At 42.6% G+C, this 23,498-nt stretch overlaps 1 protein-coding gene across 2 annotated transcripts in view; it reads right to left on the reverse strand.

The window, feature by feature from the left end:
• Positions 1-23,498, reverse strand: part of SIN3A (SIN3 transcription regulator family member A) — a 53,342-nt gene that overhangs the window by 4,162 nt on the left and 25,682 nt on the right. For both annotated transcript variants that reach the window (XM_074966026.1, XM_074966027.1), the window contains exons 9-19: positions 21,910-21,999; positions 20,139-20,257; positions 14,856-15,066; positions 13,016-13,132; positions 11,449-11,687; positions 7,425-7,608; positions 6,296-6,869; positions 4,473-4,642; positions 1,905-2,078; positions 654-746; positions 155-249 (exon numbers count right to left, since the gene is read on the reverse strand). In XM_074966026.1, the coding sequence (XP_074822127.1) occupies positions 155-249; positions 654-746; positions 1,905-2,078; positions 4,473-4,642; positions 6,296-6,869; positions 7,425-7,608; positions 11,449-11,687; positions 13,016-13,132; positions 14,856-15,066; positions 20,139-20,257; positions 21,910-21,999 (2,066 nt within the window). The remainder of the gene's footprint in view (positions 1-154; positions 250-653; positions 747-1,904; positions 2,079-4,472; positions 4,643-6,295; positions 6,870-7,424; positions 7,609-11,448; positions 11,688-13,015; positions 13,133-14,855; positions 15,067-20,138; positions 20,258-21,909; positions 22,000-23,498) is intronic.

Genomic DNA, 23,498 nt, shown 5'->3' on the forward strand with positions numbered 1-23,498 from the left:
TCCCAGGTTAATGTCTTCTAAAGTGGCAGAGTACTAAAAACAAACAAGAGACTGCAATAGCCAACACTGTGATGGAGTAAGATTTTCTCCCCCTGCTGACATGGGTACTTGTGGTCTGTGTGTCACTTTTCACAGCCACAGCTTGTTCACTCACCTTGGTAGGAAGACCGGCTTTTGGGCCAGGTGTTCCCGAAGTTCAGGAGAGGTAGAATCAGAGTTGACATACCGCTCTACGTAGTCTGACCAACGCTGAAATTGGGCACAGAACACAAGGAGTTAACCAACATCTGCCATATCAAACAACTCAAACCCAACTCTGAAGGGGTTAGGTTTGAAGTAGATGAAAGAAAAGCAATCTTTAGAGACTCCATATATTTCACACAGGTCCCACTCACTCTCCCCCCACAGACAGACATGCACCTGTACTGTCTGGTTTTTTAAATTGTTAATGAAAGAGATGCCAACGAGGACTGTTCAACCCAATTCACTGAGTGCACTGTGTCACATAATGAATGTGTCCCGTAGGACTAGAAGCAAGTCAAACCATAGCATCTGAAACACTGACAGCTCTGCCATCTTTAACCAGTATACCCCTGTTTAAACTTTACAAGCTTAATAGCTGCAGCTGAACTCCGAGGACAATCTGCTCTTACCTCTGCCTCTACAGGGTCATCTGAGTTCTCCTCTTCGGTGTCCAGCAGCTCGATGGTTAATTGGACCTGGCCTCTGCTCTGAATGAACATCAGCTACAAAACAGAATGCGGAAGGGGACTTCGTAACAAATTATTCAGAAAAATAAATCCCTTTCCACCAGGGAAAAGAACACAGAAGGAGTTTTGACAATGAGTAGGAAGTTCTAAATCACTAAGGAGCTAATCTAACAGACGGTAAAAGGAATAAGGTTAAAGAAATTATTCTACATATATCGGCAGAAGAGAATTCCTGGACAGAGAACCATGACATGCTTAAAGAGAGTTGGAAGAGAAAAGCATGAACTGCTGTAGCGAACAGTTGGTATTTTATTAACGATCAGACAAAATCTCTGTTACCCACAAAGTTTACTCAAAATTGGGATGTTTCTAAAGGCAAAGCAAGAAGCTGGACCCCTTTTAGCAGCATGCTGTTTTCTGATCAATTTATGCAGTTTCAGTTCTTTGCTTCCCTGTTTATTTTGAGACTCTCAGTGGGAACACAGAGACACCCTATAAATATCAAAGCCATTATCAATGAATTTCACTAGTTAAAGATGGGCCCGGCCACTTCTGATTTCACAGTGACGAGAAGTATGGATTTGATTTTAACTGTGAGTCAAGTTTATTTAACGCATAGGTGGCAAATATTAGTAAGAGACCATTACAGTCTACAATGGATGAGATGGAAAAAAGGTGGACAGCTCCAGTGACCCACACCAGAGGAGGGAGAGGGAGAGAGAGATTAAAAACCTAGTGACAGCAATCAATCAATACAGTATTACTCTGGTTTGGGGATACTGAGAAATACAAGGAAATCCTAGCTTTACTTCAGGATATGTATTTTTCCATCTTCCTTGCAAATGTCCCATTTCCGAGGAACTCTTTATCGAAATATTTATCTGTTTTTTTCTGTACATTCTACAGTTCCTGTCTGGGTTTATGCAAGCCCCGCCAAGGGCTATATTAAAACTGACAGTCACAGAGCAGGTACCCGGCAGCTCCAGGCTAGAATGCACAATCAGATCTACCTGTCAAGCTCTATGAGCGCTGTGGAGCACACAGGTGTCCAGAGGTCCTTGGGATATTTGGATAGTTACGTAAAATGAAAAGCTGAGCCCATTCTCCTTTCTCAGCAAGCCTTCATACTTCCCCTCCTCTCTCAGCAAGCTCATCCAGAGTCGTCCTCCAAGTGTCAGCAGATATGGTTTTTACCTTGAAACAGTTCTCGTCCGACATGAGCTGCTCGGCTTTGCGCTGGTACGTGGCCTCCACAAGGGTCCGAGATGATTGTGAGGACAGCAGGCCTCCGGTAGCTCCATTGTTATTCTCCGACAGGTAAAGGTCTGTCACCTGCACACAGATCTCATCGCTCACTATGTGCTGAAGCTGGGAGCAGGAAGGACACGGAGAAGAGGAGTTAGTGAAGAGGGTTTTAAATGCCTCTGGACTTGGTGCACTGCATACTGCAGTAGCTCCCTTTCCCCAACCCAAGACAGTCAGAGGGCTTTGCACTAGTGTGCAGAATGGACAACCTGCCTTCTGCAGTCAGGCAGTAGACAAAACAGAACACTAAGAAAATCTCCAAAATAAACTTCTCCATGTGGCATCAAGCAGAGTTTGACATTAATCAAAACAAGCAAGGCTGAGCCTTCACCATCTGCCTGCACTTCTATACTCAGAGTTTATGAGCCCTTTATTACAGAGATGTCCTTCTCGAGATACGGTGATCACAACACAGAATTCCAGCTAGCTGGGGGATTTGTTAGTTTTATGCAAACACTTATGTCGAAAACTGTAATTGATAAGAGGGAAACCATTTAATCTCCTCTGCATACATATACGCTGTGGCAGAATTGGTCAGATTTCCAGTTCTTCTCCACTATGCAAGTCTCATAATCAGCTAAAGAATATGTCCATCAATGCAGATTAGAAATGAACATACCCTTAAAAATTCCTGCTTCAAACCTTTGTCTGGTCAAACCACAGCAAAAAAAATTCTAGCCATCTAAGTATTAAAACTAAAAAAACAATTATTTAGGTTACGAACATGGTAGCCTCTTCTATTGTGAATTACAACTACATCCATTGGAAAACATCATGTCCTTTAAAATAAATAATGATGCTGGCAAAGTACAGTACACATACAAAGTAACTACAGATAAATAACCTTTAAGTAAGCATTATGAAGGAAATGCCTGACAGCTGGCAAAGATTTAGACCATCGAGGTACGTGGGAAGGGCTTGTTAGGCAGTTCTCTTGCCATGAAATCGCTACACCAAATTCAAAGGTTGATTGGTTGGTTGTTTGTGGAGGGGAAATTAAATCAAATTCTAATTCTTAATTATTTCCCCAAATTTAAATAAAGAGCCGGTTGGCTGCCAATTTCCTGTCAAAACTGAAATTAAGAACTTCTTTTTAGCCCTATCTTTATACTCTAATTTGTGCTTAACAATTCTCCAAAGAAATGGGATCATCAAGGTAGCCAGCACGTGAGGGCTCACACTTGGGCTTACAGAGTTAAAGTGACAACTAGCAGCTGAAATCAACAAATATACCAGGTTCAAGAGCCAGCCAGTGTGTGTGAAATCCAGAAGGAAATTGTTATTCAAAGGAAATACAGAACCTTTTCCAAGAGTCCTTACAGTTTTGGTTCTTGTGTTTACAAATGCTTCAGGTTTTCTTATAGCAAGAGAACACTTCAAATGTGGTCCCATCTGATACGAGGCACCTCTTGAATAGCTGAGGACAGTCTGCACTTGGTAAGGCAACTCCTACCTTTTCATGTGTTGTATATTTATACCTGCTTACTGTATTTTCTACTCCATGCATCTGATGAAGTGGGTTATAGCCCACGAAAGTTTACGCCCAAATAAATTTGTTAGTCTCTAAGGTGCCACAAGGACTCCTCGTTTTTACTGATACAGACTAACAGGATTACCACTCTGAAACCTGCCTTAAGAATGAGGCTTGAACCTACCTGAGGAGTGTATTACAGTCACACACTAGGTGGACCACTTATTACAACACAGTGGGAGCAGCACTATCTTTCTGAATGAGGAGCTTTACTATAATCCCCCTGATTATTGGATCACTTGATGATTACCTGGTTGTGTTCATTTCCTCTGAAGCACCTGGCATTGGCCACTGTCGGAAGACAGGATACTGGGATAGATGGACCTTTGGTCTGACCCAGTATGGCCGCTCGTATGTTCTTATGATTTCAGGCACATGCTACAGTCTGAAAAAAGTCCTCTGGGCTCATGTCATTCCTGCCCTCAAGACAGACGTGTATTTTAAACAAAACTATCTATTTGAATAGTCAATCTTTTTGCTTTTTATAGAAGGTTTACAAATCTTCAAAAACTAACATTTTAAATATTGTTAAGCACACTTAATCTAGCAATGTCTTTGTTAAAGCAACATTACTTGGGGAACTGTTGTTATGCCAGATACACGTACCTTTGAAGAAGCTGAAGAGGGGAGACAAAGTACCACAAGGTAGCTGGGTAACCTAAATATCCGTACACATCTTGTTGAACCTCATCACTTAAATACACTAACACTTATCCTGCCCCATCTCCAGAAATATGTTAGAGACACAGGAGGAAACCCCTGCTGTTCTCTCCTCCACTCTGAAATACATCACACAAATACATTTCAATATTACCAAGCTTCCTTTAAACCTTGGGGAGTGCTCTTTTGTGGGAAAGTATCAGCTACTTCCTCTTTATCACTTGGACACCACCCTTCCCTTCCCCTGGCAGTATGCTACAAGTCACCTGTCTAACAATGCTCTGGATCAGCTTGTCCATGGTAAAGGCGATGTAGGCATGAATGGTGAACATCTCACGCAGGGAGTCCTCATACTGGGATGAATCCATGTTGCCATCTAGCAGGTTCCGCACCATGTCCAGGAAAGCTGGGTAGTAATCCTCCACATCAATATCCACTAGAGAAAGATAAGGTGCAGCATGAACTACATTGTAACACCCCTCAAAGGCAGTTCCTACAGGCCTGCTATGAGTTCTGGGAGCAAAAGGGCCACGTGTTGAAGGTCTCAGACAAATTGATGAATTACCAGAATGGTCTATAAAATGAAGGACAACACTAAGACTTTAGAGCTTTTCAAATTAATGCCAGGTTTGTAACCCGTCAGAGGCCTCATGGAGGAAGGCAGAGGTAAAATTCTCAGAACTAAAGAGGTTCTTGCTACTAAAACATTATGCATACTATTAAGGCGGAGACCTCACCAAAAAGACATGAATGCAGACACGTACTAAGGCTCTTATGAAATATACACATTGCACATTATTAACAACTTGTATTTCAGTTGCACCCAGAGGTCACAAACTATATCTGGGACCCCTCTGTGCTTGGCACCATTCAGACACATAACCAACGAGTCCCTGCCTTGAAGAATGTAAAACAAAAACCAAGGGGGTTGGGGGAAGCAACTTGCCCGAGGTCACATAGTAACTAAGTAGAAGATCTCGGACTAGAACCCAGGTCTCCTGTTTCTCCAATACCTTATCCAGCAAGCTACATGGACAGTTACTGCCTTTCCAAGCCAATGTAGCTTCTAAAAGGTTTTGTGTGCTGTAACAGAAACACAGCAAAAACGGGAGGAAAACGAAAAAAGTAATTCAGGGTACACCCAGTTTTGAACTAACACTCATCACTGTGGTATAGGTATCAAAGGAAGATGAAAATAAAGTTTTTGAAAATACTGGTTAAGGAACAATTGTTTTCTGTTTGTTTTTAGTTGTTATAGGCTCAAACACCTCTGCATCCCTCAACGCCAACAAAGACTATCCACACCTCCTCCCTTGCTTTAATCCAAATTAGGTACTCTACTCTGGTTTTAGCTGGCAGGAAACAGACAGTCATAGGCAGTTTAGTACTGTAGCATTATCACCACTAAGGAAACCATCCTTGGAGAATTCTAAATACATATATTTCCTGAGACCACTCTGATTACACTAACATTACAACAGAAAATGGAAGCTCAAAGAGGCTTTTTACTGGTCTACATATGACTGCCTATACTTACTTAGGTTTGCCCTGCTCTGCTTTCTTTAGTCGGTAAATCATTTGAACACCAGTTTAAAAGGACACACATTTGTTAATACCAGAGCCAAAACTGACTTCTTTGTCAATTGCCAGGGGCTGACTCCTCCGTTGAGATATTTTATAACAAGCTTGAGGCCAGAGGAGATTTTTATCCAACTTGTAAATCCATAAGGTAGAAAAACAGCGCAATCCAAAATTAAGAAATTCAGCTGGCAAGGAGTGTTAAAGCAATACAAAATACCATGCCTCTTACCCACAGCCCCATGAACTAGGATGCTTCCAGTCCCAGGGTCAGGTCTAGAGATCTCCTCCTTGATAACATGCTGTGCTACATTCAGTGCCCACCAGTATCCTTATATTTCACATTTTGGAAACTACCAAAATGCAGGTACTGAGACAATACCTAAAGGCAGGTGAGGGGGGAGGAACATAGATTCCTCAAGACACCAGGAAACAGATCAAGTACCAGATCCACACACTGCAAATTAAAGCACCTATCACAACTGCCCTCCCCTACTAAGAGAACACTCACTGGGCTCTTTCAGTCGCAGCTGAATTGCTGGGCTGTCACTCTTGTCTCGTTTTATGCCTAGCACTTCCCGCTCCCACTCCCTTTCCCGGTTCTCCTCTTCGATTTGCCGCTCGGCCTGGGTGCAAATCCTCAAAAGCCGCAAGCACAGGATCTGGTGAAGCCGCATGAAGATGTACCAGTTGTTGTTGACATAGAAGAGGTTGTACACTTCGTCCACGCCCCGTAGCTTCTGGGCCGTTGTGTTGCTGAACAGCAGCTTGGCTTTCGGGGGGCTGCCCCCAACTCCATTGTGCTTTTTCGCAGTCCCAGTGGCTTCATCCACATCCATTTCCTCCTCTTCTTCCTCCTCCACATCTGAGAGCTCGCCCCGCTGAGCAAACAGCAGGTCCGGAATGAAGTGGTACATGATCTGCTTGATTTTGTACTTGTCCTCTTTCTGAATTCCTGTCTGCCGTTTCACGTGGTGGATGATAAGAGAAGCCGCATCCTCCAGGATTTGCTTGTCCTCATAGGCTAGTGACAGGTGTGGGCCTATGGGTACTCCAGCATTATCTTCTGATGCCTGCTCTTGCCTCTGAGGGAGGAAGAGCAAATAGACAGAGCATGGGTGAGTCTCACATATGCAACTTACCACGTCTTCAAGACCCTTGTACAAAGCACTGGCAGTGAACTGGATTTCCTCTCTCATTACAACCCCAAGCCCTATGGGGGAAGGACCAGAGTTCACACTATCCAACATAACACCACAAGTTCTGGTGTCAAGGGCCTACACATATTACATACATGCACGCACGCACACACTCCAAATCTCCTTCTGTCATATCTCTTCCCTTCCTGAACCTGTGGCTCTTACCATAGCAGGATCTCTGTTGCCAAAAAGGTAAGTTCCCTCAAGTGCTAACTCAGTCACTCTGTAGCAGCAACCACCACCAACTACCATGACCAGGCAAGCAGCGTGCATTCTCTCCTTCCCCCTGAAACTGGTGGCCGTGAATGGCCTACATTGATACAAATGCTACACTATTAATATACCCCGGCAAACAAGGAGGGGCCGGGGTAAGGAGGAGGTGAGAGCACATGCTCAGAGCCCAGATAACTGATAAAACAACACTATCAGTGACCACCTTACCTCATCATAAATGCTCTCAATCTCATTGAGGAGGCTCTTTGACCTCAGGACCTTGGTGTCATTCTGTTTGAAGTTGATGCCCTGGTGATCCAGGGATTTCAGGTAATATTTCTCATTCTGCTCCCTCCAGACCTTGTTGAATCCTCTCTGGGCTTCTCGCCACTCTTCCTCTTTCATCTTTAACCTTAAAAAAGCAACAAAAAACAAAACAGGAGCTAAGAGGTGCTAAGATACCACATTGATGGGTACAGGATAAAAACCTAGACCAGACAAGCTGGAGGCAGTAAGGCTTCTGCTCAGTGCCCATCGCCCACTGAAACAAAAGAAACTTTCAAGCAGGAGTTCAAATGAGGTACAACGTACATAGCAAAATTCTCCAGAAATGGCCATGAATCTTTAGATTGGTTTTGCAGCTATGTTATTTTACAGAAGGTTAAATAGGCCACAAATGCAAGAGCAGACCCCACTAACCGGGCTGATGAGGGCATTCAGCAGAACATAAACCAAACTTTTTTTTCCTCCTGTATAGCTCCTACAGGTTTCAGAGTAACAGCCGTGTTAGTCTGTATTCGTAAAAAGAAAAAAGAAAAGGAGTACTTGTGGCACCTTAGAGACTAACCAGTTTATTTGAGCATGAGCTTTCGTGAGCTACAGCTCACTTCATCGGATGCATAGCATATCGTGGAAACTGCAGAAGACATTATATACACACAGAGACCATGAAACAAAACTTCCTCCCACCCCACTCTCCTGCTGCTAACAGCTTATCTAAAGTGATCATCAAGGAGGGCCATTTCCAGCACAAATCCAGGTTTTCTCACCCTTCCCCCCCCCCCCCCCACAGACACACATACAAACTCACTCTCCTGCTGGTAATAGCCCATCCCTCTTTAAAACCTCTCTTTATAATGCGCATGATAATCAAGGTGGGTCATTTCCAGCACTAATCCAGGTTTTCTCACCCCCCCCCCCGCCCCCCTCCAAAAACCACACACACAAATTCACTCTCCTGCTGGCAATAGCTCATCTTACAATGTGCACAGCAATAATCCAAGTTTAACCAGAACGTCTTGGGGGGGGTTTGTAGGAAAAAAACAAGGGGAGATAGGCTACCTTGCATAATGACTTAGCCACTCCCAGTCTCTATTCAAGCACAAATTAATAGTATCCAATTTGCAAATGAATTCCAATTCAGCAGTTTCTCGCTGGAGTCTGGATTTGAAGTTTTTTTGCTTTAAGATAGCGACCCTCATGTCTGTGATTGCGTGACCAGAGAGACTGAAGTGTTCTCCGACTGGTTTATGAATGTTATAATTCTTAACATCTGATTTGTGTCCATTTATTCTGCATTATTCTGCAGGAGTCCTAGGACTCCTACAGAGTCCCAGGACTGGTTCTGGGTTCACTCAATATCCCAGAATTCTGTGAGGAGTTACAAACAACAACAATCTCAGCTGTTGTAAACAGCTGGCCCAGAGTGTCCCTGGTATCTGTGACATCCCATAATTTATTTAATATATGGATTTAATCACTTGCCAGAAATTTCTGAACTCTCAAACTTCTCTGATACTTGTTATGGTCCTGTAACTAGATATTCTTTTCACCCCATGCAACACAGGCATATACAAAACTCTGAACCTCTCAGCCATCCTATACCTAGCCTAGAAGAAAGAAGTCAATTCTGTCACTTCACAAAGAGTGCACTGTAACCAACTTGATCATATTTAAAAGGAAAAACATACACAAGTTGGGAAACACACATACTTCCACCTCTCACATCTTGACATAATGGAAAAGCCAGCTCTCTCTTCACAGGGGATTAAGAAATCACAATTTACATCTAGGCAGCCTAGATACTTTTTATGAGACATGGGAACTTTGCAGAGGTATAATTGCTGAACATTCCAGGAGTCTAGAAGCACACAGATCCCAGAAGTACCTCTTACTTGGCAAGTCCCTTCTCAAAACTGTATCCCTCCTCTAATCTAGTTTTTATACCATGTCCATACCCTGGTGTCTAAGACCACTTCCTCACAGTCTTACCCCTCTCCTTTCATCTCTTCTTTCTTTATATCTAGTTCTCACATTATGTTCTGCCTCAGTAGAGAACCTGCTGGAGACTGCAGGGGTCCTCAACATGATGCAACAGAAAAGCAAGTCCTTCCGGACAGGAGTTCTCTTTCTGCATTTGTACAACGGGGCCCCAATTCTGACTGGGGCATTAGGGAGCCACCATAATAAAGATCTGACAATCCACAACTACAATGCTAAAGGGAATTACTTTTATTTCTAATTATACTTTGTTCTACATTGTTAGAGATGTATCTGGAAATGGAAATGTATGATGACACGGTTCCATCAAAACGCTGTTGTAGCCTCTTGCTATGTAAATCCAGAACCAGCCAGGAGGACAGAGAAGCTATAAAGAACACAAAGGTTAGTTTCCATTCATTTATGGAATATCCCCTTCAGCCAGTTTAGTAGGGGCACATTCCACACATTCTTTGAATATTCAGTTTCCACTTTCTCTTTACAGTTCACCTGTCCAGCTCACTGACCATGCTCAACAAGGAACTAGGTGGAAGACAGCACTTAAACTCAGGAGTGACACGTGGTGATCACTAGGGGGGTTGGCTCTTACTCTACTCTATCACCGCTGCCCTCAAGAGTTAAAAAAAGGAAGAGCTAGGGAAGTTCAGAAAGTCCTGCGCTAAGGGTCTAAGACACAAGAGGAAAAAGTCCCACACAGATGGTACTCGAGAAGAATACGTCCTTTCATCAGTTTTACATTTCCTGCCTTTCATTTTCACTGACTATCCCCTTGTTTGTATATGAAAAGGTAAAGCAGCAGCAATCATATTTTGTATACCTCTGGAAAAACCCCTCTGATTCCACCATCTCTCAAACTTAAATAGTTTCATTACCATCAATCACTTCTCACAGTCTTCCCATGTCTCATCTTTCCCTCCACCTGCTCGTTTCTGAGCCCTTTGTTAATGAGATGTCCTTCTCGAGATAGGGTGACTACAACACAGAATTCCAGCTAGCTGGGGGATTTGTTAGTTTTTTCAACATACAGTAATGGGATATTTGCTTCAATTCATAGCAGAGATTGAGGATGTATAAGAAGATTCTGTCGACCACCTCTTTTTCTATTCAAGACCACATTGACGACCTGTAGTCTACAGGTCAGGAACCTATGCTTTAAAGATCGTAAAACTGTCCAACTTTTGACTTAGCTTCTGCTTTCCTAAATCGCATATCACAATTTTTAGTATAATCCCTTCTACCAAGGATGCTGGACTGTTATATATTGTGGTTGCTACCCCTCGATGGTTTGACCATACTTATTTCTTGATTCAATATCTGACTGTTATTCAGGTCTAAGTCAATAACCTCTCCTCTTGCGTAGCTACAGACTAGCAATTACAAGAAGTAATCATTTAAAATACTGAAAAACTCCTTCTCCTCACCTTATTCGGAGGCTGACATTTTATATGTGGGGAGTTGAAACTGCCAGTTATAACTGTTATTCAAGACAGCGGTCTCTGGCCCCGCTCAGTGTTGTGCACTCACTTCCTTTTTCTGGTCAGGAGGCTGGCAGTAGAACGTAGTATTCTTTGAGTTGGAACCTGAATCCAGTACAGACTCTGCACTTCAAAGCCTTGTTCACTTTCACAGGTGGGATTTATAATGGGATCAAACTCAGTTGTGTTCAAAACTGACAACACAGAACCCCACCCCATCTTGATTTCTGAACTCAAGGCTGCCATATCTTGGGTAGGAAAAAGAAAAAATTCATACCCTGCCAGCAGGGCCAGTGATGTTTTGGCTTTAATGGACACAATAGTAGCTGGGTAATATGAAACGCAACAACTTATTATAACATAAAAAGAATCTGCATTTCTCAGACTGTATGCTTTCCTGAACTGGAGCCTCTACGTGTATTATACGTTTGGATAGTGCCTAGTGTACGATGATTTTTACCCAAACACGAGTAATAATGCCAAAACCTGGGAAGTACCTTTTCAGCACAATAGGAACTGCAACAGATGGGTTTTTCCTCAGCCCATCTATGATGTCGGCTGCTTTGTCAGCATATATCCTCTGCAGCGCCTTGCGGTGGATCACCTCCGATGTGCCACCCAGAGTGTTGTCCAGCCGGAATTTGGCTTGCTCCTCAGCAGACAAGCGGGAGAGTTTCTTTTGGATTGCCTCTAAGACTCTGATTGTTGCCAGGTTGGTCTCCAAGACAACATCCAGCTGAAAGGGAAGATGCGTTAGCCATAGTACAATATTACTTGCTGGAAATAAAGGTCGGGTCTACACTATAGACCTATATTGGTGTAACTATGTTGCTCAGGGGTCTGAAAAATCCACACTGAGCAATGTAATTACATCAACCTAGTCCCCTGTGTAGACAGGGTCATGTCAACAGGAGAGTGTCTCCCATTGACACAGCTATCATGTCTCAGGGAGGTGGATTAACTAAGCTGATGGGAGAAGCTCTCCCATGGGCATGGGAGCGTCTTCACTTATGCGTTGCATCAGAACAGCTGCCGTGTTTTAAGTGTAGACTTACCCTAACATTTAAGTGAAGCAAAACAAGAACTTAATACTTTTGTAATGCTTTGCATGTAAAACAGGAGGCACTTGAGAAATGGTTTAATATTTCCACATTTGGTTGTTCTAATCTACCTATATTTCATCTGCTTCCTATACAGTATTGCATCTTTCCACAAGAAGTTACAGGTTACCAAAATGCTTCCTTTAGGAAATAAGATTTTCCATGTGTGGGAGGTACACAATTGACAGCATTACTACAAAAGGAAGTCATAAATCTTAGCATAGGCAAATAATTGCTGAGCTGACTTCCACTTGGAGTGTCAATCATTTAAACACTCTGTAAATGTCATTTTTCAGACTTAACACGGGGATTTATTTCAGCCCCTATGTACTACGTAGCTAATAAAAGGAAGCATTAATTATGCACCTGTCATTGAACAGTTTTATTTGGAATGACCTAAACTGAAGAGGAAGAAAGCTGTGCCAAAGCTACTGACCAGGATAAAGTCAATGGGCTGGAAGGGAAGGGGTTGGTGATCAGAAGCAGTTACTTGAATTTTGCTCCTTGTATTCACAAAGGCTGAATAGTCCTTAATTAGAAGCATAACCATGTCCACCAAAGGCAGGACAAGTAGTAATGGGCTTAATCTGCAGCAAGGGAGATTTAGGTTAGATATTAGGAAACTTTCTAACTATAAGGGTAATTAAGCACTGAAATAGGCTTCTAAGGAAGACTGTGAACTCTCTGTCATTAAAGGTTTTTAAGAACAGGTTGGACAAACTTCTGTCAGGGATTGTTTAGATTTACCTGGTCCAACTCAGTGCAGGGAGCTAGACTCGATGACTTCTTGAGGTTATTTCCAGTCCTACATTTTTATGATTCTATGATCCTATAACCATGTGAGACATGGGTCACTCAGAAAAAATGATTCCGGGCATCAGTATTTAAGCAGTATTATACCATACAGCTAGGCAGTTCATAGAATCCCAGACTTCCCAAGAAATGATTTTGGAAGAACTTCTACCTCAAAACGCTCATCCTCACATCTGTAGATGTGTTCTTCGTATTGTGTCTTCTTGGAGCTAACAAAGGTGGAATCCTCAGACCAGGAAGGGAAGGATACCCAAGTATCATTCAAAACCTTAGGTGCAGGAGAAAAGCAGAAGACTGAGGGATCTTTTCTCTGAGTCATCAGAGAAGCAGACACCCAAATTTATATCATCACATGTTCCTCTGACAAGGAATCTCAGATTCCCTACATCCATGGTCTCTTTTCCTTGGTGAACACTCTCTCCTGTACATACCACAGGACCCCTTATAGCCAAAACTCGACCTTTTGGGCATACTGCAAAAGCCAATGATTTGACGTTGTCTGCGGGGAAAGCTAGGGGTTTTTCTCCTAGGGAAGTCAAAAAGAAGGGTAAAAGTAGTATTTCTGTTGCTTTGGATTTATTGGCTGGCTGAGTTAAATTTGTTCTGTTAATATGATTGTTTAATGATGCTGGGTGGTCTCACTGGATTATTGTAAGTATAATTAATTGTTAAGGTGCCCATGGCTTTTTGTAGGGACTTTATATTCAAACATAGATATAAACCTAGTCAGGTGCTTAAATCCATACTCTGGCACCTTGGCCTCATTCTCAAAGGTCCTGAGCAACTGAACTTCCACCGACTTCAGTGGGAACTGGGATTTCTCAGAACCTCTGAAAAAAGAGGCAAGGTGCCAAAATACAGATTGGGAGACCAATCTCAGCCAAGCAAGTTTGAAAACTTTGGCCCATTTTCACAGACCCTGAAGTGTGAGAGGCTGAATCACTAAACTCCTGCAAGACAGAGTTTGTTAGGATACCACAGAGGTCATCCTTTAGAGACATGTTACAGTAAGGTTTTCAAATGATGCAGCTGGTTTTCACCATGTTATTTTACGCTAGCCTACCATCAGTCCAATTAAATGCTTATCACCTACAACAAAAAAGCACTTCCATTTGCGGGTAACCGGTCAGCTACATCCTGCCTTTCCTTCTCCATGGCATCATGAGCAAAGCCCTGCCTATCCCCTCAGACGGAATCTTGTGGCAACATTTGTGGTGGCAAAGATCTTCACAGCCATCTAGGCAAGACATTTAGCTGTGCTCTGGGGTTCCCCTCTTCTCCAGGGAATCCTCTTAATCCCTCCTATAAACCACTAGGAACTTAGCTAACCTCCTGTAAAAGTCCCTATCCCACCCACATCAGAACCACTAGCCTTCCTCAGCTGATAGGTGAACAGTACTAGCCAGCACCATTCCTGCATTGATCAAAAAAAGGTCGTTACAGAGCACAGCAAGGACTGTGCACATCCCCTGACTCTGCACCTCCTGCCAGGAGACCAGAAAATGAAACTCTGGTTGTTGATCTGTGAAGTCTCTATAAACTGGACAGATTCTTTTTAAATTATGTATTCTGAGAATCCCATAAAGTTTTTCTGGTGTACATACACACCACAACTGAAACGAAGGAAAACTTTATGGAATTCTCAGAAAACACAATTTTGTGAGGAATCTGTTTTCACTCTCACGCTCTCTCACACAGCTGGTAGCTGCACTACTACTGAATGAGGCAGGGGTTCTGTGGAAAAAATAGTATGTGATGATGAAATTGAAGACTATATCATAATACATTTGCACATGTGGGCGAATTAAGGTTGTACTGGCCAGCTTTAGCATTTCCTAACTTCTGAGTGCTTGACTTTGCAACTTTTCAGCATACTAGAGTTATGCAGTCAACTCCCCTTATTGCTCTTTTCTACCAGCTACCACTCAAGTCCTAGCAGACTGGAAATGGGCTTCCCCCAGCATGCAATTCCTTTGGCTAGAGTGCCTTACCTCTTTACATAGCGGAGTCCGCCCTGTGCACTTGGGCTGCTGGTAACTCTTGGGCAAGGCTCGGTAGCTGGAGCCCAGTCTCTTACAAGAGGCATAGTCTATCTCCATGGCAATCCCCTCTGTAGCCCGTTCTTTTGGAAATGTCTCCATGTGAACAGACTCTTTGTAACCCAGAAAGTTTTTAAACCAAGTGAACAGTTCTGGGAATTTCCTAAGGGAAAAGAAACATACAAGAAAGCCTTGAAAACTGTAGCGACTTAGAAATCAAATACCAGTGCTCTCAGATATTGGGTCAGAGCTGCCACTTGAGAGACGATCCAAGACGGCCCTTGGAAGTCACATCTGGGGACAGAAGACTCTTGGCCACTCAACTGCACTTTGAGGTGGCCTGTAAGTGGATGCCAGTGCAGAAAGTCATTCTGTTTTTCTTTGGATTGCTCCTGCTTCTATTCATCTTGAAGGCTATTTTTTTTGGTGGCAAATGCCTTCACATCTGGGAGGCTGTTGCCATGATGTCTGAGATCAAACACTTTTCTTCTGCCTCATCCTCACTCATCTCAAAAGCTGGGTTCATATAAGGAACTGGGTCTGCAGCTTCTCCCAGAGCAGGCAAGACTTGCCAGGAGCACTCTGACAACATTTTCAAACTGAATCTCTGACCATTTAGGTTAGATATAAAAGCCAGTTGGCTGGTTTCTAACCTATCTGCCATTCAGGGACTCAGCCTTAAAATAGATCATTACTTTCCTGATTGGAAAGGGGTAAAGAAGTTGAATACTGATTCTAGGACTCCACTGAAGAAAAATTCCACCTTTGAAGAGTGAACCTCACACCACCAAAGCTTCAGCTGGTGTTGCACAATTAGGTGGAAGATTTAGAAAATACCAGCTGATATGTAAGCACATAGATATTGGTAACTGAAGTGGATTCTGCTTGTGAAAAAATAATCTTACTCTCTGCAGGCCTTATTAGAAACTAAAACCAATACAGGAAGAACTAGAAATACTAGTGAATAATCACAGTTACGACATAACTGGCATCACAGAAACTTGGTGGGATAATTCACATGACTGGACTATTGGTATAGAAAGATAAGCTTGTTCAGAAAGGACAAGCAGGGGAAAAACCAGAGAAGGGGTTGCCTTGTATATCAAAGACGTATGCACTTGCACTGAGGATGAGATAGAAATGGGAGGCAAACCTGTTGAAAGTCTCTGGGTAAGGATAAAAGAGGTAAGAAAAACAAGGGTGATGTTATGGTAGGTGCCCACGATAGACCACCAAACCAGGAAGAATAGGTGGATATGCCTTTTTTTTTTTTTTAAACAACTAATAAAATTATCCAAAACAATAGGACGTGGTAGTGATGGGGGACTTCAACTACCCAACCACCTGTTGAGAAAATAATACAGTAGGGCACAGATTATCCAACAAGTTCTTGGAATGCACTGGAGACAACTTTTTATTATAGACGGTGAAGAAAGTGACTAGAGCAGAGGCTATTCTAGATTTGAGTCTAACAAAGAGAGGAACTGGCTGAGAATTTGAAGGTGGAATGCAGCTTGGGTGAAAGTGATAATGAAATAAGAGTTTATGACAATGGACTTCAAGAAGGCAGACTTCAGAAAACTCACAGAATTGGTAGGTAAGATCCTGTGGGAAGCAAGTCTCAGGGACTTCAGGAAAATTGGCAGTTTTTTAAAAGAGACCTTATAAGGTTACAAGAGCAAACTATCCCAGTGCATAGGGAAGGATGGATGTATGAAGAGACCACCCTGGCTTAATCAAGAGATCTTCAACATACTGAAACTCAAAACAAAGCATGCAGAAAGTGAAAACTAAGTCAAATTACAAAGGAGGAATATAAAAAAACCCACAACACCACAAGTACACAGGGACAAAATTAGAAAGGCCAAGGCACAAAACAAGATTAAACTGGCTAGGGACATGAAGAGTTACAAGAAAACATTTTACAAATGCATTAGAAGCAAAAGGAAAACCAAGGACAGGCCCATTAACTTAATGAGGAGGGAAACACACTCACAGAAAACACAGCCATGGCTGAAGTGTTAAATGCCTTTTTCATTTTAGTTGTCACAAAAAAAGTTAGCAGTGCTCGGACAATTAACACAATGAACATCAGTATAAATGGGCTAGGATCTGAGGCTAAAATAGGAAAAGAAAAGTTTAGAATTACGTAGACACGTTAGATGTCTTCAAGTGACTAGGGCCTGATTAAATACATCCTAGAATACTTAAGGAACTGGCTGAAGAGATCTCTGAGCCATTAGTGATTATTTTTGAGAACTCGTGGAGGACAGGTGAGATCCCAGAGGGCTCAAAAAGGGCAAATAGAGTAACTATCTGTAAAAAATGGAATAAGGACAATACAAGGAATTACAGATCAGTCATCTTAATGTCTGTACCCAGAAAGATAATGGAGCAAATCAAAATCAATTTGTAAGTACCTAGAAGAAAAGAAGGCAATAAGTAACAGTCAACATGGATTTGCCAAGAACAAATCATGTCAGACAAACTTAATATCCTTCTTTGACAGGGTAACAAGCCTTGTGGAAGGGGGGGGAAGCAGAAGATGTGATATATCTTGACTTTAGTAAAGCTTTTGATACGGTCTCACATGACCTCCTCATAAACACATTAGGGAAATATAGCCTAGATGAACCTAGTAAAAGGTGGGTGCACAACTGGTTGGAAAAGCATACTCAGAGAGTAGTTATCAATGGTTCACAATCATGCTGCAAGAGATATCGAGAGGGATCCCACAGGGATCTGTCCTGGGTCCGGTTCTATTCAGTATCTTCATAAATGATTTGGAGAATGGCAGAGAGAGTGCACTTATAAAGTTTGTGGAATATACCAACTGGGAGGGGTTGCGAGCTTTTTTGAGGACAGGATTAGACTTCAAAATGATCTTGACAAACTTGAGAAGTGGTCAGAAATAAACAGGATGAAATTCAATAAACACAAATGCAAAGTACTACACTTTGGAAGAAATAATCAATTGCACAAATATAAAATGGGAAAGGGCTGCCTAGGAAGGAGTACTACAGAAAAGGCTGGGGGGTTATAGTGGATCACAAACTAAATATGAGTCAACAATGTAACACTGTTGCAAAAAAGCGAACATCATTCTGGGATGTATTAGCAGGAGTGTTGTAAGCAACACACAAGTAATTCTTCCACTCTCCTCAGCACTGTTAAGGCCTCAACTGGAGTAGTGTGTCCAGTTCTGGGTGCCACACTTCTGGAAAGACGTGGACAAACTGGAGAAAGTCCAAAGGAGAGCAACAAAAATGATTAAAGGTTTAGAAAACATGACCTATGAGGAAAGATGGAGGGGAGCGGGGGGGGGTGGGGGGGTGGGGAGGGGGGAGAAAAACATGGGTTTGTTTAGTAAGAGAGGAGGGTGATAAATTATTCTCCTTAACCACTGAGGACAGATCAAGAAGTAGTGGCCTTAAATTGCAGCAAGGGAGATTTAGGTTAGACATTAGAACTGTAAGGATAGTTAAGCACTGGAACAAATTACCTAGTGAGATTGTGGAATCTCCACCCTCAGAGGTTTTTGAGAACAGACTGGACAATCATCTGCCAGGCATGATCTAGATAATACTTAGTTCTGCCTCAGCACAGGGGACTGAACTAGACGACCTATCAAGGTCCCTTCCAGTCCTACATTTCTGTGATCTCCTACAAAGCTTCAGCAATAAGAGAAGCTTCTAGCCTTATTACTAATGCTAATTAATCATTTATTGCATTTTTGTCATTACATGACAGAGGGACTAATGTCTCCAGCTCTAAAATAACAAAGTGAGCTTTACTGTACCTTTCCAGATATAGATAGTTCCTGTTCTAGCTCAGAACACACAAGATACATGAGAGGAAGAGTCATTTTAAAAAGTTATTTTTATTGATTTAGGTCTAATATTTTACTTTTTCTAGCTAACATCAGGCTCTTTCTTAATGACCCCAAGTTTGCCAAGTTTCAATGAAGCGAAACAAAGATTGTAAGTTGTTTGCGGCAGTCTTTCATATTGTGTTTGTACAGCAGCCAGAAAAACGAGGCTCTGGTCTTGATTTAATTTATCATCATCTTCGCTTTGCCTCCTTCTCTGCCTTGTGTGCTAATTCGGTCTAGAGCAGCATGGAATACTAACCTTGCAGCCCCAAACTGATGTAAGAATAACTAATGTATATAAAACTTACATACAGTCTCTGCCATAACTTACGGTGGAATTGTTTTGTTCACTATCAACTCCCAAAGAAAGGTTTGTACCCTCTTGGTTTACAGTTTTGCACTTCATGGTGTATTGTTCTGGACATTAATTTGCTTTGGGGCAAAAACTGATCTGCTCCATGTGACTCTACTAACTTTTGGAAGTTAGCAATTATTCCTTTTTCGAGTTGGTATGTTCTGTATCATAAAGTTAAGACAAAATCACTATATTTACGGGGGCGGGAATAGTTCACAATCACAAAGCAAGAGGCTGCTAGGGCACCATTGTTTGATCTTCTGAAGAAGGGTAAAAGGATCAGTAATAACAGCACCACTTCTGCACTCCTCTTAGCTGCCTTTTCATTCTTTTCAGTCTCTAGGAAGCCACAAAACTGCCTCTTTCAGGCACTTCACCAGAAAGGGAAAATGGCGGTCATCAAATCAGGTGACAATGTGCAAGAAAGAACGGCTGTTCTTTTGCTTCAATGAAGGACAGCCAAAGAGAAGAATCTAAAATCTAATGCACTTTGAATTTATAAAGTACTTATAAAGGATCTCAAAGTACGATAGTGTTCCTTTTATCTCATAGGCCTGCTAGTAGCATGTGGCAATTTGCCACCTACATTCATAATAGGAAGTGTTCAGGGAGGGCTGGAGGAGACAGGAACCTCAGAGGTGACACATTTGGATCTCAGAGGTGAACTGGTATTAGCTCACTGCTGCAAGGGCAACTCTCTACCAGTTATTTTGTGAAAAGAATTAAGCAAACAGCAGGGCACACAGATAAACTAGTCAACATTAACGTTCCATCTCTGGTGCGCACACTTTGTGCTGCAGGTAGCTCAGGAAATCAGATGCCCAGTCAAACTATTGAAGCTGTGGAGTGCTGGGCCACAGAACCAGCAGTAAGTTTTCTTTCTTTACATGGCCACACAAGTCAGCATTTCCTTCCTAGCTCCCGAACAAAAACAGACTAGATCCCCTAACGTCACCCACCTCCAAGCATTGACCATATAAAGAAATGGATTTGCCCATCCTCCACTTACCCCAAGAACGGAGAAACTAGCTGCACAAGCTCAGCCCGGGAAATCACCTCCTGATTAAAAATAACCAGGCAACGAAGAAAATTTTCATACGCCTCCGTGCTACGCAGAGCCTTGCGGACCTTACATACATATGGGAGGAATAAAACAGTCAATACAGAGTTGAGAATGAGTGCAACCTAGACTTAATACTGTGCTCTCAGGTGTTATCCTGAACAGATGAGGTTACTCTCACAGCCAGAATCGGACACACTCTTTTTGACTTGGGAGTTTTATGCAATTACATTTAAATGCATTTCCCCTGCCCATGCACTACTACTGTGAACAGGTAAGGTATAAGAACCTCTGTAGAATAGAACAGAGCATAAATTAAACTGGGTCTCTGGTTCAGGCTTGCGCAGACCATGAGGCAAGAATGACGACTGATCCAAGCATGCCGTTCTCCTAGTGGACATCCTCCTCCATCCCAAAGAGGTAAGCAATCAAGATGTTTGTGTCCACCCATAAGGAGAAGAGCAAAATATGGGAACACTGGGAAGAGTCTCAGTCAAAACTGGTTCATAGAACACTGTCAGCAGAGACTACAACAGCTGTCTGCTGTTCTGCTTCTAGAAGCAGACGCGTCACACAGGTAATCCTCTACCCACTAGGGCAAACTGCAAGTCCAGACAACAGAACAATTCACTGTAGCTTAACAATCAGTAATCCACGCTACTGCAGTCACAACTTTCCAGCTTGCCATTATCACCACAAAGTGGTGTTTGTAATCCTCCTCTTCTCAGTAAGACACAGCTGAATCAGATTCTTTAAAATCCCGTTACCTTCCCCCATGAGAACAATTTGCATCTTCACATCAAATAGAGCAGTAGCATCATCAGGTTATTCATCACTGTGATTCAGACTCTCCTGCTAGGATTTCTACATTTACTTAGGTTAACACCTCAGTGTTTTCCAAGCAACGTGTGGGCTTTCGGTTACCATTACCTGTCCTGCAAACTGTGCCATACCCCAGGGATCAGGATGGTGTCACTAGCACGTGGATATGTAGTTAAAATGAGCATTTACCTGGGGTCACATGCTCTGCTACATGCAATGGAGGAGAGAGAAAATTGTGGACACCTCAGGGAAGAGTACAAGGGACTACTTGGAGACATCTCATACGGCCTACCTGCCTCAGTCTAGCCTGTGTGGCCAGGAGATGTGGCAAGAAATAGGTAAAAACTGCACAACATGGTTTGTTCCCACTCAGGAAAATGTAGCTTACAATGCAACTGACTCATTTAAGCAAAGTTGCCCCCACTTCATGCAGCTGGACAGGGGAGGGGAATGGAAAGAGTGACACTGCCAACACAACAAGGTAGGCCATGTCACCAGTAGCATAGGGGGCCCAGAGTGACGGAAGATGAATGTGAACTATGAACAAAGATGCCTTTTCCTGCAGAGTTTTGTCTTCCATGACAACTGGCAGCCACAACCCCTGACAGTTATGCTCTGCTGCCAACTTTACCTACCCAGAGGGGACAAAGCCGTGGATCAAAGGCAGCTGAAGAGCCAAAGATGGACTTTAGGGGCAGGGACATGCACAGAATTTTTTTAAATTAATATATATCAGATATATAGACCAGCTGATGGCACATGTAGTTAAAAGATGACAGAAGTCTCATTCTGGAGAGAACGCCACAGACTTCGCTGTGTTTAGTTACATTAGAAAACCAATGTGCTATGAGCATGAATCAGATGTGCAAAACTGTCTATTCAGAATTTCATCACTCACCTTCTCGAAGAACAGAGATTCTGTCCCCACCCCATGTTTGCTGGCTTCTGCCAATGACTGGTCCTTTAAACCAAGCAGCTTTGGTTTCTTCTGCAAAAAGCAAAAGTAAAACCACAAAAGGAGGATTAAAATATGCAATAACAATATTTTGCACAGCTATCATGTGAGGGCATGTGTTTCAACTTCCCCGACACCCAATGTACAGTACACCCTTGCTATAATGCCCTTCATTATTACAAACCTTTGGCTATCATGAACCTGGTCCCTGAAGCCCAACTACAGTACAATACTGTACTGTGTTTAAAACAAAACAAAAACACGTTGCACATACTTGCACAATTTTTATCCAGCCTCATATGTTGAGCCCAAGGGCAGAAACTAAGGAGTGGGCCCCTACCCCCCGTCCCCTCTCCTGGGGCTGAAATCTGGAGCCCCAGCCCCACTGCTCAGGGCTGAAAGCCGGAGCCCCAGACCCCCATTCGTTTTGATTGTCTTTTTGCTATAACAAACCCCTGGCTATAACGAACAAAAGGCTTGGATCCCAACAGGTTCATTATAGCAAGAATGTACTATACTTTCAAATAGAGCAGTCAACATCAAGTTTTTAGGCGGAGAATTATATTTGAGTTTCTACTGGTCCCCCAAAATTAAAATATTCACTTCGCTCCCCTCTTTGTTTCCCCTGGACTTTGCATAATTGCTTTCCCCATACTCCTGTTTCATGGGGGAGGTAGGGTGGGGGGGGGGGTGGAGGAGGAGGAGCCTTTATTTTTCACTAGCAGCAAAACTTTAAATAATGTTTAATGCAAAGATGGAAAAAACGCATCAAGTCACTTGCAACAGTCATTGCACAGAATACACCTCAATATATTAGTTCTGTACTTAACAACAATGAAGACAAACTCCTTTAGATTTCTGCCAGAATCTCTCCCACCTACTCCAATCTTGCACCTCCCCATAGTTTCTGCATTTCTTTGCTCTCTTCTTTTATTTGTTCCCAGGGTCTTCAAGGATCCCTCCCTCCCACAGCTACACATCTCATTCTCAGAGGATTGCTGGAAGCTGACCATTATTGTTATTTGCTCCATCATTCTGGAGGCAAGTGGGATTAAATTACTAGAGAGACGGGTGCTGTTCCTTTCCTTTACAAAGCAAAATGTAGAGCTCTGTGATCCCTGGATAAGACTACCAGCACAGGGAGAAAAGAGGCAAACTTGACCCGTACAACCTCAATAACCAAACACTAGACCACTTTGCCATTTCTGTTTCATTGCAAAGCCTTATCCACCCAGAAACTCTGGTAGCTTGTAAAAGCAAGGCTTGGTTAACAGAACACAGACTCATCAGAACTCTCAAATTACCTTTATCATGGGAAGAACAAACAAGAGCCCAACGTACCTGCATTGAATTTTGATTTAATGCAACCCCTGGGATACACCATAACTATTCCCCTTTTTTACTTCCCCCAGATGCCTTGAGAACAGCATTGCATGCTTTTCAGATAACCTGTCACTTGGTCAGGTTTACTGAGGCTTCTCCCTATCTACTCCCTCCAAATGCTGCTTTATTAAATAAAACAATATAATCAA

The sequence above is a fragment of the Natator depressus genome, chromosome 10 (genome assembly GCF_965152275.1).
Source record: "Natator depressus isolate rNatDep1 chromosome 10, rNatDep2.hap1, whole genome shotgun sequence".
NCBI classification, from domain to species: Eukaryota; Metazoa; Chordata; order Testudines; family Cheloniidae; genus Natator; species Natator depressus.